Source organism: Candoia aspera, chromosome 1 (assembly GCF_035149785.1).
Source record: "Candoia aspera isolate rCanAsp1 chromosome 1, rCanAsp1.hap2, whole genome shotgun sequence".
Taxonomy (NCBI): Eukaryota; Metazoa; Chordata; class Lepidosauria; order Squamata; family Boidae; genus Candoia; species Candoia aspera.
The window spans coordinates 217,230,925-217,247,373 of NC_086153.1; the positions used below are offsets into that span (position 1 = coordinate 217,230,925).

Consider the following 16,449-nt stretch of genomic DNA (forward strand, 5'->3'; position numbering starts at 1 on the left):
AATATTAGAATTTCACTCCTTAAGTGCTTTACAGTTCAAAGGAACCTGCGAAGTGGCTATACAGCCGGGAATCCTGAGCATTAGACTAGAAAACGCCATTCCGCCATTCCTTAGGACTATGCGTTGCGATCCTACCCTACAGCAGCGCCTTGACTTAGCTGCGAGGTATTCCCACCGATCCTGACGCCAACAGAGGACGGAGAGACGCCTCGCGTCTGGGCTGCAGAGGGTTAATCACTCCTGGACGCCGATTGGGCGGGCTGGGCGGAGATTTACCATTCGGAGCCTGGGTAGCAAGAAAGTTGCGGAGAGTCCTGGCCGGAGAGTCATCCAGGAAAGGGGGGTGGGAGAAACAAACACAGACGAAGCTACCAGCCAGAAAAACCCAAAGCGACCCAGGCAGACAGAAGGAGAGAGCGAGGGAGGGAAGGTTGCTGCTGATGGTGGGCCTGGGAGAACTCCGCGTTTGAGGAGGCGCCCCGTCCGTCACGCAACTTTGGATTCCCTGGAGAGCGGCCGGCGAGGTTCGTCCGGGAGGGAAGCAGCTAGGAAACGGACGGGGTGAAGAAGCAGCCAGCGCCGTTTCTCTGTTCTCTTTTCTCTCTCCCATTCTGGCTTGCTTGCTGGCTTTGACTCGGTGGCCGAAGACAGGAATGCCTAGGATCGCGCCTGATCCAGTCACCAAACTGATCGGTGCCTCCTGCCGTTGCCGCGGTGGCCTTTCTTAACGACTCCCGCCGCCGTTTCACGGAAGCATTTAAGGGACCCGTTTACTCCCCTCATCTCCAGCTGCAGTCGTCATGTCCCGTGGGAGTGGGTTCCCGCCGTGCGCCGCCGCTGTCTGCATTTGTATCCTCTCTTCCTTTTGCCACAGCGTTACAGGTGAGTGCAAATGAAAGTGAACCCTGGGAATATTTTATATCGATCGGGAGTGAGAAAAAGTAGTTTTGTGAATCCCAGATGTGGGATTGTGGCAGACTCCTGCCCAGTTCGATCAGAGGGACAGGCGTGTACAGTCCACAGTAAAGGCAAATACGTGAATAACGTTGTTTTTGTGAATCTTTATGCTGCTGTTCGCGGCAGGACTTGGGGGGCGGGGGGAGAAGGAGTTAATCTGAAAGAATAAAAAATAGCACGTGTAGAACGCTGTGTAAACATACCAATGCTTTAGTAGTAATAGCAGCAGTAGCGGCAGCCCAGAGGTCAGTAAATCGATGGACAATTATTCTGCACCCCCCTTCCCCAGCTGTGTGGCCTGGGCTCCTTCAGCTGCAAGGGTGGATGTAGCTGCTTGCCAACACATTTGGAGGGTGCCCAGTAGCTTTGGCTGAACTGAGGACTGGAGAGAGTAAGTGGCTAAATGGATTGATTAAGTTTGCCAGGTCTTTTGGCAAGATGAGATAAAAGCTGCAGAAATAGAATCTAAATTGGTAGTGGTGCATGAAGAATAGAAGTCCCAAGCTTTTACCCTGAAGCAGGGGATGGTGCAGGCTTTTCCTAAACTTCTTTGTAGGAACCAAACATAAAAATATGGTTGATATATATGGATGCATGAAACCTTTCATTATAGAAAAATGTGATTTTTGTGTAGTTTATAAACCACTTCTTACAATTTCAGAAAGGCTGTGCATCACCATGTTACTTCTGCAATATGAAAGGAGCCTGTTGGGTGGTTTCTTTCCCAACTGAGCTGAGGAGATGTGGGTGTTGTAGAAGTGTTTGTAGACTTGGCTGTCTCCTAAGAAAATGTTTTCTAAAGCAGAGCAATAAGTTTCCTGTACACTTCCCATGTTCATTTACTGAGAGAGTGTTCTTAAAATGTTTATAAGGTAGTTCGTGGATTTGAAATAGCTGTAGCTCAGCTTTCCCAGGATGGCTCCTTGAGAATGTGTAGGGGCTGCAGCAATTTTCAAGATTCGCAGCATTCTGAGTGCCAAGTTGGGCAAGATTTCCTTAGATGCGTAGGCTGGTGATAATATGTGTACAGCCCAAAATAAGTCTTATCTTTGATATCAGTTCCCCAAATGTGCTTATTAGCTGTTCTGTTTCTTTGGATATATCATAATTGTTACTAGATCCTTATTCTTTGCTTGCTTGCTTTCTACCCCTAAGTCGCTGTCAGGGAAAGTTAGAAATAGGGTGGTCTTTAAATGCTACTTCGATTCCTACTGCTTTTTGCTGAAATGGATTACTCAGCGCAGAAAAACAATAGCAGGTATGGTTATCCTGTGTCACTTGCAACAGCAGTATTGAATAGTAGGAGATCTAAGAGAGAGACTAATGATGTCAGTCTGTCTGAACTTCTGTCCCACTATACTTGAGCCAACAGATCTTCTTCTCTCATTTTGAAAAATAAGCTTAAATTCCATAATAAAATTTTAAAATAATTTGTGTATTATAGGATGTTTAAATGACAGTTTGCACCCCTGTAGAAATTATCCCCAGCTTTCACTTCTGACAAAAGCAGTTTTTGCGGGCCATGTCCCCCTTTTGGTCCAACCCACGGGACAAACACATCCTCGTGATGCTCCCTTCACCCCTTCCCAACCCATTCCAGAGGTAGCCTTTAATCATCCTTTGCTGTTCCTGTATCAGAGTGGTCTTTTCCCCCTTAAGCCCATAGCAGACTGCATCACTTTCAAGGACTCCAAATCTGATTGACTGTTGCTGGGCTGTGAGGTGGCCAAAAGGTTTGGGATCAGGCCAGCACTACTGGCCACTTCAGGTGGATTTAGACACACTCCTTTTCCTTTGATCCCTTGGCATTCTCCTGCAGGGCCATTCTGTTTGGGAGTGGAAGTTCCATCTCTTTTAAACCAGCCTCTCTTGCTCCATCTGCCTACAAAAAGTAAAAGGTAGTTGGCTCAGGAAGTGGCAGGTTTTAACTCACCCCGTAGGTTTAGCATTCTTTCAAAACTCCATGTCTGCACAAGCCTGTTGTTAAAACCATCCACCAGTCACAGCAGTGTTGTGATTAGCAGATGGTTTCCTGCTGATTGATGAAGTTAACAAAGAGAAAAGGCAGTAATGCCAGAGTGTTTAACTGATGGCTTTGCTTAACCAATGCTGCGCACCTGACATCAGGACACAGGCATCCAGTGTCAAGCCAAAATTGAGGCAGGATAGGAATTGGCAGTGGGGACCACAGTTTTTATGCCAGTATAGTTTTCTATCAGCTGAGCCACTAGGAAAGCCCTACTGTCAATCTTCCTAACAAGTTTTCAGAATGTGTGGGACAATGAATCAGGCAGCCATATTGTGGGGAGAGGTGCTGCTTGATGACAGGTATGTTGCAGTAACACTGCAATTCTGTTTGTAGTTACCTCAGAGCAAATCACACTGATCTTGTTGGGCTTGCCCATTTAACAAATGCAATATGGATCTAAATGATCTAGCTGACTAAACTCTAGGAAGTATTTTATCCCCTGTAACATATTTTTGAACAAGCTATAAAATGTCAGTCATTTTTATGTGGAGTGAACTGTAACTTAGAAGTGATTGCTTGTGACTGTGTATGGCAGCTGATCCCAAGGATAATTTTTGTACTTTTCGGATGAAGCTTCTTTATTGCTGTCCCAGTGTATGTTTCAAAAGGGCTGAATTTTTCAGGAGGGCATGGTTAGAAAGAAGCAATGAAGGAGAGGTGTGTTCTTCTCCTCTTTGCTTATCTTGTTTTTGAATTGCCTCCCTTCCCCCTTTCTTAAAATATGGGCACAACTAGCATTGTGACACATGATACACCACTGTAATCTGTCATGGTGCAGATTTCAGTACATAGGTGGAGAAATGCCAACTGGAGGTCTACAAAAAGTAAAAGGTAGTTGGGTTAGTAATAAGAAAAGTTCCAGAATATTTTATTATTATTTTTATGCCTTTGTGTCAGTCTTAACTCTGGGCAGCTACATGGACAGGTTCATCGATACAGGTGTTTTTGCAACATTTTGAAAGTGGTTTGCCTTTGTCTTCTTCCTAGGGCTGAGAGAGAGTGACTGGCTCAAAATCACCCAGCTAGTTTCAGTGCCTAAGGGAGGAGTAGAACTCAGGTCTCCCTGCTGCTATTTCAGTGCCTAGGTCAATATTTTTAAGGTTTCAAGATCCACAAACTAATTTTTATAAGAAAGTGTCTGATGAAAAGATCTAGTGATTGGGGAAAAGATGAAGAAATAAAGTCTGCATTCTCAAAATGAAAGGTGCAGTTATCTAGTACTAAAATTATGTCGCATTTCACTCAGGACTGGCCTTGCATATTGCACAGGAATAATTCTCTGGCTATCTTGTGAAGAGGTTTTGCAACAGGAAATAGGCTATCATGCTTTTCTTGGGCAGCTACTTGAGTGATCTAGTTGGCTTCCATTTATAGAAGCCCAGTAAATTTTTATGTATACAGTCATATCTTTGCACTTGTTTAAAAGGATCAGATCTCTGCCTAAATATAACATTTTTTATCATTAAAAAAACCCTCTTGAAATGACTTTTTTTTTCACTTAAGGTAGCATATAGTTGATCTTTGAACAAGGCCAGCAGATTCCAGTTTTGCCAAGACTTCAGGCATCTCTCCTGGCTTAAGCAAAGACCATGCCGAGACAAGGAGAAAGTCTCTAGTGTTTTATTTAACTGCTATAGTAGACAGAAAATCCTACCAAACTGAAGGAGCGTGGGAAAACCCAGACAGATAAACCCCAAAACTCAAGGCGGGTCTGCTCTGGGTCTGCTCTGGGTTTCTCTGAATGACAGCTCAAAGTCTCTAAACTACGCATGCGTTTTCCCCCCCTGGATAGGGGCCTCCTCCTGCTCACCATCATCCATGAAACCTACATAAATGCAGTGCTTGTTTTCTTGCTGATACGTTGCTTGGTCCTAACCTGGATTATGACGTACTTTTCTAGTGATATGATTGCTTCTCCAAGAAATCATATTTATAAAGTTCACAGGATCTATGTTTGGTACATGCCAGGTGGCAGCCCTTTTTACTTCTATCCAGAACTATATTTATCAATGAATGTCCTAAAAGCATTACTGATTGTTTAGGTGTTCGCTATTTACTGAGATGGGTGGTGATGAAATATGAAAGATAGATAGACAGACAGACAGACAGACAGATTAAAAAATTGACGCAATGAAATTCTAGTTAGAAACTTGCAGAGAAGATCACATCTATCCTTGCCAACTATGGAATCCTTTAGTATCTTCTCAACTATGTGGCCACCTCCATGGTGTTAGAAAATTCCTTATGGACTGATCATATTAAAACACTAACTTAGTGGTGAAATATCTGCTTTGCCTCAGAAGTTCTTGGGTTCAAGCCCCAGCATCTCCTAGAAAAGGTAAAAAAATATTCCTGCCCAAAATTTTGCAGAACTGTCACAAATCTGTGTATATAATACTGAGCTAAATAGACAAAAATCTAACTTATCATACAGCAGATTCTTGTTTCTGTTTTACAAGGGATATGCAAAATGTCTCCATTTGAACTCTTTTGAGTGCAAAACTTTGAGTGTAAAACATTTTGAAGCTTCCCATTTTCAGCGTGAAACACTTCCAGAACTGGTGTGGGCGATGCTCACTCAAGGCTCAAACAGAATTTAGTCTGAGTTAAGCCTGCAACCCAGTTCTATGCATGTTTATGAAAAATAAATTCAACAGACAACCAGGAAAATGCTCCTAGCATATCTCCTGTGAATAATAACGCAGTGGGATTCTGTGAACTGGTAAATAGCTCTAGCATAAGCTGCTGCAATCGAGATGTCTACTACTGCGAAAAGAAGTGCTGGGGAAGCTGCTATGAAAGCAGTAAGGATGCTCTTTCATGCTTCTGATGGAACATGTGTCCCACTTTAGAAAATGCACCCACAAAACATTCTTATTGTGATGATTATGTGTTTTTAAAAAACCAAAGTAGATCTGAGTGTTTTTAGCTCTGTATTGTTGATTTCCTTCTCTAGACTTACAATTTAAGAAGCAGGGTTAACAAAGTATCTGCTGAATTAAGCCGCCTATGACAAAGAACTGAAAAACTGCAGAGCCTGGTGAAAACGCTCCAGACATTGTTAGAATAAGCACTGAATCCAAGACATCTGGAAGTAAAATGCAAGCAAAACATGGGCAGTTAATTTATTTCTGAGTGATGAAATCAAGTCAGGGTAGAAATTGGTATGCGGCTGTAAATTTAATATTTCAGCTGTATTCCCCAGAATATCATTAATGGAATGATATTGTGCATTCTATTAACACATTAAGTGCTAGATCACAACTCACTGCCTGAAATTTGATTCAGATTCTAGAAATTTGATATATGTCATTATTTGATTAAAATGTATTTAAGTAACCATCCATGTAGTTGTTTGTTCTTTGTGAAAGCAAACTAACTGATGAATGTGACTTTCTATTTCTTGTCCTTCATCTACTTCATCTTCTGGCTTTCAAGTCTACCATGTTACCTTATCATCCTCTGTAAATGTTAGTATTAAAAGTTCAAAAAATGAAACTAAATTTGCCCCCACCCCCAAGTTCATCTTAAATCTGAATTTATGGAATTCAGAATTCTGTCAAAAGGCCTCTGGGATTGTATAACTGTGCTTCTAACAAAAGGAATAAATGAATTCTGAGACTTTACTTTATAGTCATGGTAATCATGGTGGTATAGATAAAGGAGACAATTATCTGCCTTAAATGCAGGAGAAGAGTGGGAAATACATGGAATGCTTTCTTCATAATCCTTATTTTGAAAACAGCTTCATCACAATAATTAACTAGCACAACCTTATTTTGTCATTATTATTTGTAGAGATAATTCACACATTAGCATTGTACAAAAAATAAAAATGACATAATGAGAGAAAGATGGATTTAGGCAGAGAGATTTTGAGCTGCCATTTGTATATAGAAAATTATATTTTGCATTTAAATCTATGTGGTCTCTAAGAGTTGACACCAACTTGATGGCACATAATATTTTGCATTTTATTTTAGTCTTTTACTGCTTATGTTCCTATGGCACAAATTCTCTTTCTAGATTTTCCGCCATGTTGCAACAAACCAGATGACATGACTTTATTGATTTTATTTATTGATCAAATTTCAAGGAGGCCACCTGCCTCCTTGACAACCCTAGGGGGCTTACAAATAAGACATAGTATAAATAAAAAGAACACAACTGACCGCAAGAACAAAAGAGCACTTATAAATCAACTAACCAAAAGGGGGCTCCACCATCACCCTTTCCCCAGTGCCTGGGAAGACACCCATGTCTTCAACAATTTCCTGAATGATATAAGGGTGGGAGCAACACGAATCTTGGGGGGGGGGGGATATTGTTCCAGAGATCAGATACTGCACTAGAGTAGGAGTACTTCCTGGATCCCTCAAGATGACAGTCTTTAACTGATGGGACACGGAGTGCATCTGCCCTTCTTGATCCTACTGGGTGGGCAGAGACAAATGAAGACTAATGTAGACTTAATTCCTATACAACATTTAGCTTGGATTTTTAAAACTGATTTGTTGAACAGGTAGCCTCATTTGCTTATGACAGCATGCAAACAAACTATATTACAGTATAGCTAATCAATGTGCACATGTGGCTACTGTTATTTTGGGGCACAGATCTGATTTAGGTAAGGAAACCAGTGATCCAAAATACTAATTCTTGATACAGGGAATATAAGGATTGTGAAACCAATCCAACTAATGCAAGGCACAAGAGGTACTGGGAAAAGTGAAGAGGAAAGAAGTTCCCACCAGCCCCATAACTTGGTCTAACAAGATGGAAGAGCATTCTCTAGGAGAATTCTGAGACAGAACAGAAGGAAGAAATGGTCAGCATTGAGCAAAATAGAAATGGCATAAATAAATAAAGACGGCAGAAGAAGGGAGAATCCAAGCAGGCTAAGATAACTTGAAAGCTACAATTTGAAATGTTTAGCTCAAGTGGGTTGACTGCTGAGATGATTTTTATTGATGCCTAGTATTTTCTCTTCTGAAAATCAGTTCTTCCTTCTCTGTAGATTGACACACATTCTTCATCGTATCTCCTAAATCCCAAACTCATCAGGTGACCTTTTTTTTTTCTTATCGCCGTATCACTTGTCAGTGTTTTAAAAAAGAAAACAGAACTATTGTTTCTTCCACCCATGGTTACCATCTAAATGGAGCACCCTATCCAGAGAAAACTAAGGATTTCTTTTATACCATACCTTCCTCTCTCCCCCACCCCCCACCCCCCAAATTTCTGTGGACACATCAGAGATTAATGGCACATCCCAATGCTTATATGCATCTCTGTGGACAAGTCAATACAGAGAGTTGGAAAATCATCCTTTAGGACATTAGTCTTCCTGTTGAACATGGAATTCTCTAAACTATGTGATGCAAAGCTGCTGCTGCTGGAGCAGGTTGACATTTTTTCAACTTTATGGTGTGTGGGGTGTGGAATTTTCAATTCTCAAAGTGAATTATTTATGCAGGCAACACCCATCTTTTGCATTTTCAAATATCAGCATATGCTGCACAAGCACAGCCACACAAACATGTTATGAAGGGGAATCTGAATTCCTACCAAGACAAAATTGGAGTCTCTTTGAGCCATATCTAACCTGCCCCTGAATTCTACCCTTTCGTTTTGCAGCTACAGTTGCTGATGAGAAATCTTGGAGCAAAACTGACTAATGCTTATGTTGATCTTTTAAGAGGGATTTAATGGGATAGTCTCTGTGCATGTAGTCATTAAATTGACCACTTTGGTATGAAAAAACAAACCTATTTATAATCCAGCCTCAGGTCATTTTCTCTTTAGTCTGCATAGCATGAATGTAGGGTCATTTGTTGGATTCCTTAATGTGAATTAAGTGTCAACATCAGCTCCCTTCCCAAAACACCATATTATTCATGGTTTTTTCCCTCTTCTGTAAATATCATTGTTATAACTATGCAGTTCAAAGCAAGTTAACCCTTTTTTATTTCTCTCTTTCATATGAGAGCTAGTTTGGTATAGTGGTTAAGGCTCCAGACTAGAAACTGGGACACCCTGAGCTATAGTCCCACCTTAGGCACAGAGCCATCTGGGTGACCTTGGGCCAGTCATTCTTTCTCGGTCATAGGAAGCAGGCAAGCCATTTCCGAAATCTTGCCAAGAAAACTTCAGGGACTTGTCCAGGCAGTTCCAGAAGTCAATACTGACTTGAAGGCACCAAAAAAATTGCTTTCATATATCCAGTATCTAGGTAGGAAGAGTCAAGGTTTATTGTTTTATTTTTGCACTGTGCCTAGCTGAAATACCCAAAGAATAATTCTAAACAAATAGATTATGATAACTGCTAAATAAGAGAAAGAGAAAGAGAGAGACCTACAATTTGATCCGTATCTCAATTATCAAAGTGCTGTTATGTTAGCACCATCTATTCCATAACCAAAATGGAAATAATAGAATTTCACCCAATTTAGGCTAATGGTGGATATGAGCTATTTGTTTCTTCCTCTTGTACAGGTGGTCCTTGTTTAACAACCATTCGTTTAGCATGGTTATGACGATGCTGAAAAAAGCGACTTGTGACTAGTCCTCGCACTTAACGACCATCACAGTGTCCCCATGGTCATGTGATCAAAATTTAGGCGCTTGACAACTGGCATGTATCCCGGAGTCACATGATTGCCATTAGCAGTGTTCCCAGCCGTGATGATTTTGCTCCTGACAAGCAAAATCTATAGGAACTGCATGATTCACTTAACAACTGCTGCAAAAAATGTCATAAAATTGAGTGCGGTCATGTGATGCCTCACCTAATGACCACACTGCTTAATGACCAATTTTACAGTCCCTAATGTGGTCGTTAACCAAGGACTACCTATATTGCTCTTTAAAGAAAGAGCCCTAACAAAGGTAGTCTAAACAGGAAATACTGTATACTCATTTGTCCAAGCACATTGGAAGCATATGGTGTAGCCTTCTTATAGGCACCTTGCATGAAAAATTGGCACCTTTACGTTCATTGAATCCAACCCACTGCTCAGTGCTGAAATCTAAACTAATATACCCCCAAGATAACCAAAAAGAATTCCCTGCTCCCTGAATGATTGGTTCTATTGTTGAGCTGCTCATATAGATCTTCTCCCCAATATTCAGTTAGAATGCTTTTTGTAACTGAAATCTATTATTTTCTCTTCTGCATTTTGCATATTTTTCACAAATATCTGCATCTTTGTATGGTATTTTCTCTTAATACCTTTTTTATTTTTGACAAACTGCATTGTCAACTGCAGAGAAGTGTACTTTGAATGATAATTGTTGATTTGTGCATTGATTTTAAAATGTGAAGTTATATAAAGTCCCATTCAGTATAGTCTGTTATGAACTGCCTAGAGCAGTGTTTCCCAGCCTTGGCAACTTTAAGATGTGTGGACTTCAACTCCCAGAATTCCCCAGCCAGCCATGGGAGTTGAAGTCCACACATCTTAAAGTTGCCAAGGCTGAGAAACACTGGCTTAGAGTTCTATAAATAAAGACATGCATAAGGTTGGATATGAATGTTTAAAAATAATAAATACATAAAACCTCCAGTGTGTTGCCTGAACACCTTTGAAATAGAATTTCTTCGGACAAATAGATGTTACAGCGGGAAAACCTTTCCTTTAAAATTGCTTACATAGGTTTATCCCCCTGCCCCACAATTAGTTGGACGTGAGTGTTTGTGTGTGTGTGTGTGTGTAAGGATCTCTGTATGTGCCACATTTCCTAACTTGATTTCAAAAGCAACAAATAGAAACTTTTATCATATTAGAAAATAATTCAGTGCATTTTGCAACTTACCAATGTCATACTAAGCATCAGCTGTTCAATATATGGAACTCTATGTTCATACATATACAGTATTAGAAATAGTATTTAACATTGATATAAATGTTCTTTTTTGAAAGGTTTAATTTACCTTAAACATCACAGCATTAACAGCTTCCAGTTTCTATTGTATAGACAGCACTGTATTTAGTCTTTACGTGTATTCTACAATGTATTATTTGCATTCTATAGTAAAACAATTAATTTGGAGAAAAAGAAATATGTAGGTTCCTCTAAGGATTAATCTTCTCTAGAGCAGAGCAAAGCTTTTACATGATGTTGATATGGATAAGCTATTTTTGTTCTGGTGCAGGAGCAGCAAAGTCTCCCAGTTTTTCTTGGGCCTTCTCTCAGTTTTTCTCTGTTGTTCTTTAAAGGTCTCAGTGTTTGTTCGAGCGGCAATGCTACCTCCTGTGAAGAATGCTTGCTCGTTCATCCCAAGTGTGCCTGGTGCTTTAAAGAGGTATGTTCCTCTTTCGTCCTCCCTAGTTAAATAAAGCATGTTGTATCCTGGGTCTTTGTAACCTCAGATCTTTTCCCTCAAGGTACAGTTAGAAAAAATCTATGGGGTGGATACAACTTCTTCCCTATGCTGCCCTCCTGACTTTTGAAATGTTATCCTGGCTCTAGCTTGGAGAAGAGTGTTATGCAACTGAAAAATGTCCATCCCATTATGAAATTGATTCTTAAGGAAATCTTTAATTCAGTCGAACTCTGGCCATAACCGTTAGAATGTTCTTCGTATTTTGTGACTTGAGATTTACAGTAAGACATTTGAGACTAAGTGGCATGTACATTTATTTGATATCTCCACTGCTTTTTACCGAAAGCAAGGCCTAGAAGAAAATTGTCTTCCTCCAAGCATTGGCTTTGACCCACCTTGTATGCAGTTTATGTTTATGGCAAGTATATCGCTGGTGGGGACATCTGAAAGACAGAAAATATTCCTTTCAAAGCTGTGGAGATACAGTCATATCAAGATGAATTTAAGTTATTTTCTTGGCACAGAGAATGGTGATGTGTTTCATAGCCCTGCCAACGCAAAGGTTTATTCAGGGATTGTTGTGACTGTTCTTTTGGGGTCAGTCATCAGTAGTTCATGGTGCTGCATCGGCACATCAGTTGTTAAGATCTTTCAGACTTGATTGGAGGGTAAAGAGCTATTTTATATGAGATAATTCCTGAAGCCTACAGTAATTTTTCATTCAAATATCCTCTTTGAATGATGCCTCTGCCAATAATAACAAGGCTTTTAAGCTAGGCCGGAAAAGTAAATATCTGTACTAGCTGTAAACAGTTGTAGCAGTCATGCTAAATGTCTTCACCTCATTTTAACTCAGGTACTCATTATGGAGGGGAAAAGTTAAGATACTATATCCCACAAAACTATACACTTTTATTCATAAAATGTCTCACAAAATTTGGATTTCTGTGGAATAAACTCTGGGTTTTAAAATTCATATCTAACATCCAGGTTTGTAGAACACTACAATATCCCCAAGATTACTGGATGCAAATATTATACTCCAACCCACAGGCAGAATTCCACGTCAATTTATCTTCCTTCCATTAGTAGGGTAGAAAAACTTTCTGTCTAATGGGTTTTCAGCCAACTTTCCTCTGTTACCCAAAACGTTTCATTTAGATGATGGAATCAGAATACAAGACTTAAAGTTGTAAGAGACTTGTAGTCTAATTCCTCTGGCATGTCTAATGATGCTTATGATTTTCTGCACATGCTTCAAAAGATCAGTGTTTAATAATACTGCATGTGCAGAGATTATTATGTTTTTCAATCTGCAATTCAGAAGGAACACATTTTGGGGAGAAAATAAAAAGAGAGAGGAAATCTTAGGTATTCCTGTTCAAGAACAACTACCTAGATAGTTTTGATCTAACGATTTGACTGTTGATTTGATTTAAATCAAGCAAGTGCAAAGTAAACCAAACTGAAATGAGCCATGCTTAATGAGAATAAAGATGGATTTTTAAAAAATCAGTTCTAACTATGGCTAATGAGCTTAGGAAGTATGCACTAACAGGTTATACTGGTATTTCATGAAATAATTAGATGATATTTTGATGGAAAACATGCTTCATCTGAGATCCTCGGACAGAATGTTTCTGGAGGCCTTTTCTTTTAGAGATGAAAGCTTCCCTTATATTTTTGTTTTCAGGGGGAAAAAACAGATGTGGTATATGGAAATGACATGCTTTTGGAATATATATCTGTTGAGGGTAAGGTGTAATAAAGGAATGACATTGCAAAAAAAATGGTTAAAGCAAATGGGAAATTTTAGAGCTGATTATTGTTATTATAAGATGGTGAGTCTAAAATGAGAGATTGACACCAAAATCAGAAAATCCAAGAGCAGGGATTACAGCAGTGTTTGTTATGCTAGAAAGGAATACTCAGTGTTTGACAGTGCCCTGTCTCTCTTTGTGATTTATAGATAGGTCGAATATCGATAGATGATGTACACTTCCAGTCACGGTATGGATTAGCTACGGTGTATTTTCCTACTGAATTAGTCTAAATTTGGAGAGCTATTTTATTTTCCTGGTTCCTCAGATTGCAAAGTATTCTATCTCTTCTGATGTGAATAAAATTAATAATGCTTTATTATTGAGCATAAAGTTTAAAATCAGAAGGAAACTTGCAATGTATCTTAATTATCCTTCAAAAATCTGCTAAGGGACAAGGACAACAGGAAAATAAAGATGAGGAACTGTATCTGTGGCCAGTTCTCTTAACTACCCTTTTCTAAGCTGGCAAAATTGAGATATGTTGAAATCACAGTGAGAATTTTCAGACAGCCTGACTTACAGCTACAGTATATTCTTAATTAAAACACAATTTGCACTGAGCTGATTATTCTTTTCTAAGGCTGAGCCGGGCTGTAGAGAAGGAATGCTCCATAAATGACTCGGTTACCTATCTGTTTGTCTGTATTTTTAGACTACCAGACTTCAAATGATTCCTGGCAGTGTATTATATAGGAAACATAAAACAATCTCCAAGGACAATAACATCAAAATAACATAGCAAAATAAAATGCAGTTAGCACAAAAAGCAATAAGCAACCAGAACTAAGTGAAGGTGCCCATCAACCACAGATTCTACCTGCTGTCTAGTGACAACCATGCATCTAGGAGAATCCCAAGCCCTGCTGTTTCGGGGGGAGGGGCACATCGGGGGGACAGAAAGTGGGACTAGTACCAAGTTGCACAATTCAAACTCTTGTTATCTCCCATTACCATTATAACTTAAATCTGTTCTTCCTCTTTCTTCCCCACATCATTAGCAAATCCAGAGTTCAATCTACAAACACCACATTCAACCAAATACTCAACCCTCACTCTCACCCAGTTTACCTGAGTCAACATCTTGTATCTGTCAAGCCAATCTCACCAGCCCCTAAACTCACTCTTGCTGTCCCTTCTAATTCCACCTTCCACTGGAGTTGGGTGGCCAATAAATTTAAAATAACAACAACAACAATATCTGCTTATCTCAGGTCCTTGGGAAGGACTCGATAGGTGGACAAAAATGCCTTATCCAATCTAAACATCTGGCTGACTGTGCAATCAACCATGACAATGCTGCTGCTGCTGTCTTCCTCCATCCATCCTTTACAATCCCTCTACTTTCCTTCATTCCACTTTCAGTTCCCTCCTTCCTCTTACTCAGATCCTCTGGGTTTGGGATCATTTTCTGGCCTCTCACTGGAGGGTGGTTACTTCCCAGCCCTCCCCATCTCTCAAACAGGGAGTTGTTACTTACAGTGAACTAAAGCCACTTTTATAAACCCTCCCAAACCAGCCCCTGCTGAGTTCATGGTTCTTGTTATTCTTCCATGGCCAGCTGGAGTTACTTGCACCACCCTGCCTCTCCCTTGGGACCCATGGCAGCCAGGAGCCCATCCCTTTGAGCTCCTACTTCCATTCTCATCAACCACAAGGAACCTGACCAAACAGCCCAATCTTATATCTATTAATTTTTTAAAAAAATCACAGAATGGTTTACCATATTTGTAAAAATACATGCTAAAACTAATTTTTAAGGAAATGAAAAACAATTAAAAAAAACATTAAAAAACAATTTTTGAAAAATTCAGGGGTACTCCTGGCATGGAAAGGACAATCTGAACCAAGATTATTCAAAAGGACTTAAAGCACTTTAGGTTTAAAGTTAGGACCTGATGTTTTACTGAGGAAGAGTCACTGCAGAGGGCAGGTACCACAAAGTCCATCACGGCTTGCAGAACAGAAAACAAGACCTTCCTCCTCACTAAAACTGAGACTGGTGTTGTTGAAGATGCTCTTTTAACTAACCTGGTCCCCAGTCGTTTAGGGTTCTATATGTATATACTTCCACATTCTATTTTCTGTGCTTAATTATCTCCCCTTTCCCCTTGATAGCACATTCCACAGTCCTCAGCTGTAATTTGAAGTAGGGAGAACGAGGGGTCGGTGTCCTTTGTCTCTTGCTAGTGTGATCTCACTGGCCTTGTCTTGGCCTTTCTCCCCCCAAAAAGCAATTGCACATTTGTGGGTTGTGATTGGGCTTGCTTACAAATATAGTTCTCCTGTTTTTGTTGCAGAAGCTCATCTAATGATTTATATACAGAAAGTACTGTTGAGGAAAGTGCACAGTTCTTTTTTTGGCCCATGGGAAGTAGATGGTGGGGGGAGGGTACAAAGAGATCTTAAGGACAAGGACACAGAAGGATTAACAACAACTATATCCATTTTGCATTGTATTCTTTCATAGGTCTTATATTTGTCAGTTGGTAATTTAATGCTTTTTTCTTACCTCCGCCTAGAAATGAAACCACCATATTGCTGAAAACAGAAACATTGTTCACATGACTTAATTTTGTTTAAATAGAACATTAAAATGGTACATATCCCAGAAAAATACTTCTTTAGCCAAATATTTTTTTATTTCATTTTGATAAGAACTTGGAATTAGTATGAAAACTCCCCAAGAGCCTTTCTTATTATTTAAATTTAGTCTAATATTTTTAAAGGTACCGTACAATATTAAAGGCCGGTTTGGGGAAGGTCAGTAAAGGTCAGTTTTAGAACAAAACAGAAAACTGGCATTTTCTGTGTACAGTGATTATTAAATTTGTGAGCAATGAGGTGGAATTTCAGCATATGGGGGGCCTTAAGAAAGCTTCTAATTCCATAGCAGTAGCATGGGAACAATGTTTAGAGGAACAGTTATAAGGATTACCAAGCTTTTTTTTTTTTTTCGTATGGCATAGCAGTTTGGTGTTCCTGCTGCTTTTTTCTTTGCTGGGAAATTCTTGTGAGGTCCAGCAGCCAGATGTGTGGACTATTTAGCCATGACAAATCACATTGCCCGTGGTGCACCATGAGGAGGCTAGTCTACATTGCACTGAGTTGGGATGAGAGAAGGTGACTGGCCCAAGGTCACCCAGCTGGCTTTCATGCCTAAGGTGGGACTAGAACTCTCAGTCTCCTGGTTTCTAGCCCAGAAGCTTAGCCACTAGACCAAACTGGCTCTCATTACCAAGCTATTAACTCCTGAATGTTCTGGTTGCTAAGAAAAGCCTTATATGCATGCTGTATAATTTTTGATAATTAGTACT

At 39.9% G+C, this 16,449-nt stretch overlaps 1 protein-coding gene across 1 annotated transcript in view; it reads left to right on the forward strand.

Annotated features, from left to right (window-relative positions):
• The first annotated feature begins 395 nt into the window (after positions 1 to 395).
• ITGB5 (integrin subunit beta 5) overlaps positions 396 to 16,449 on the forward strand; it is a 74,218-nt gene continuing 58,164 nt past the window's right edge. Inside the window, exons 1-2 of the mRNA XM_063288770.1 lie at positions 396 to 882; positions 11,206 to 11,291. Coding sequence (XP_063144840.1) covers positions 801 to 882; positions 11,206 to 11,291 — 168 coding nt within the window. The 5' untranslated portion in view covers positions 396 to 800. The remainder of the gene's footprint in view (positions 883 to 11,205; positions 11,292 to 16,449) is intronic.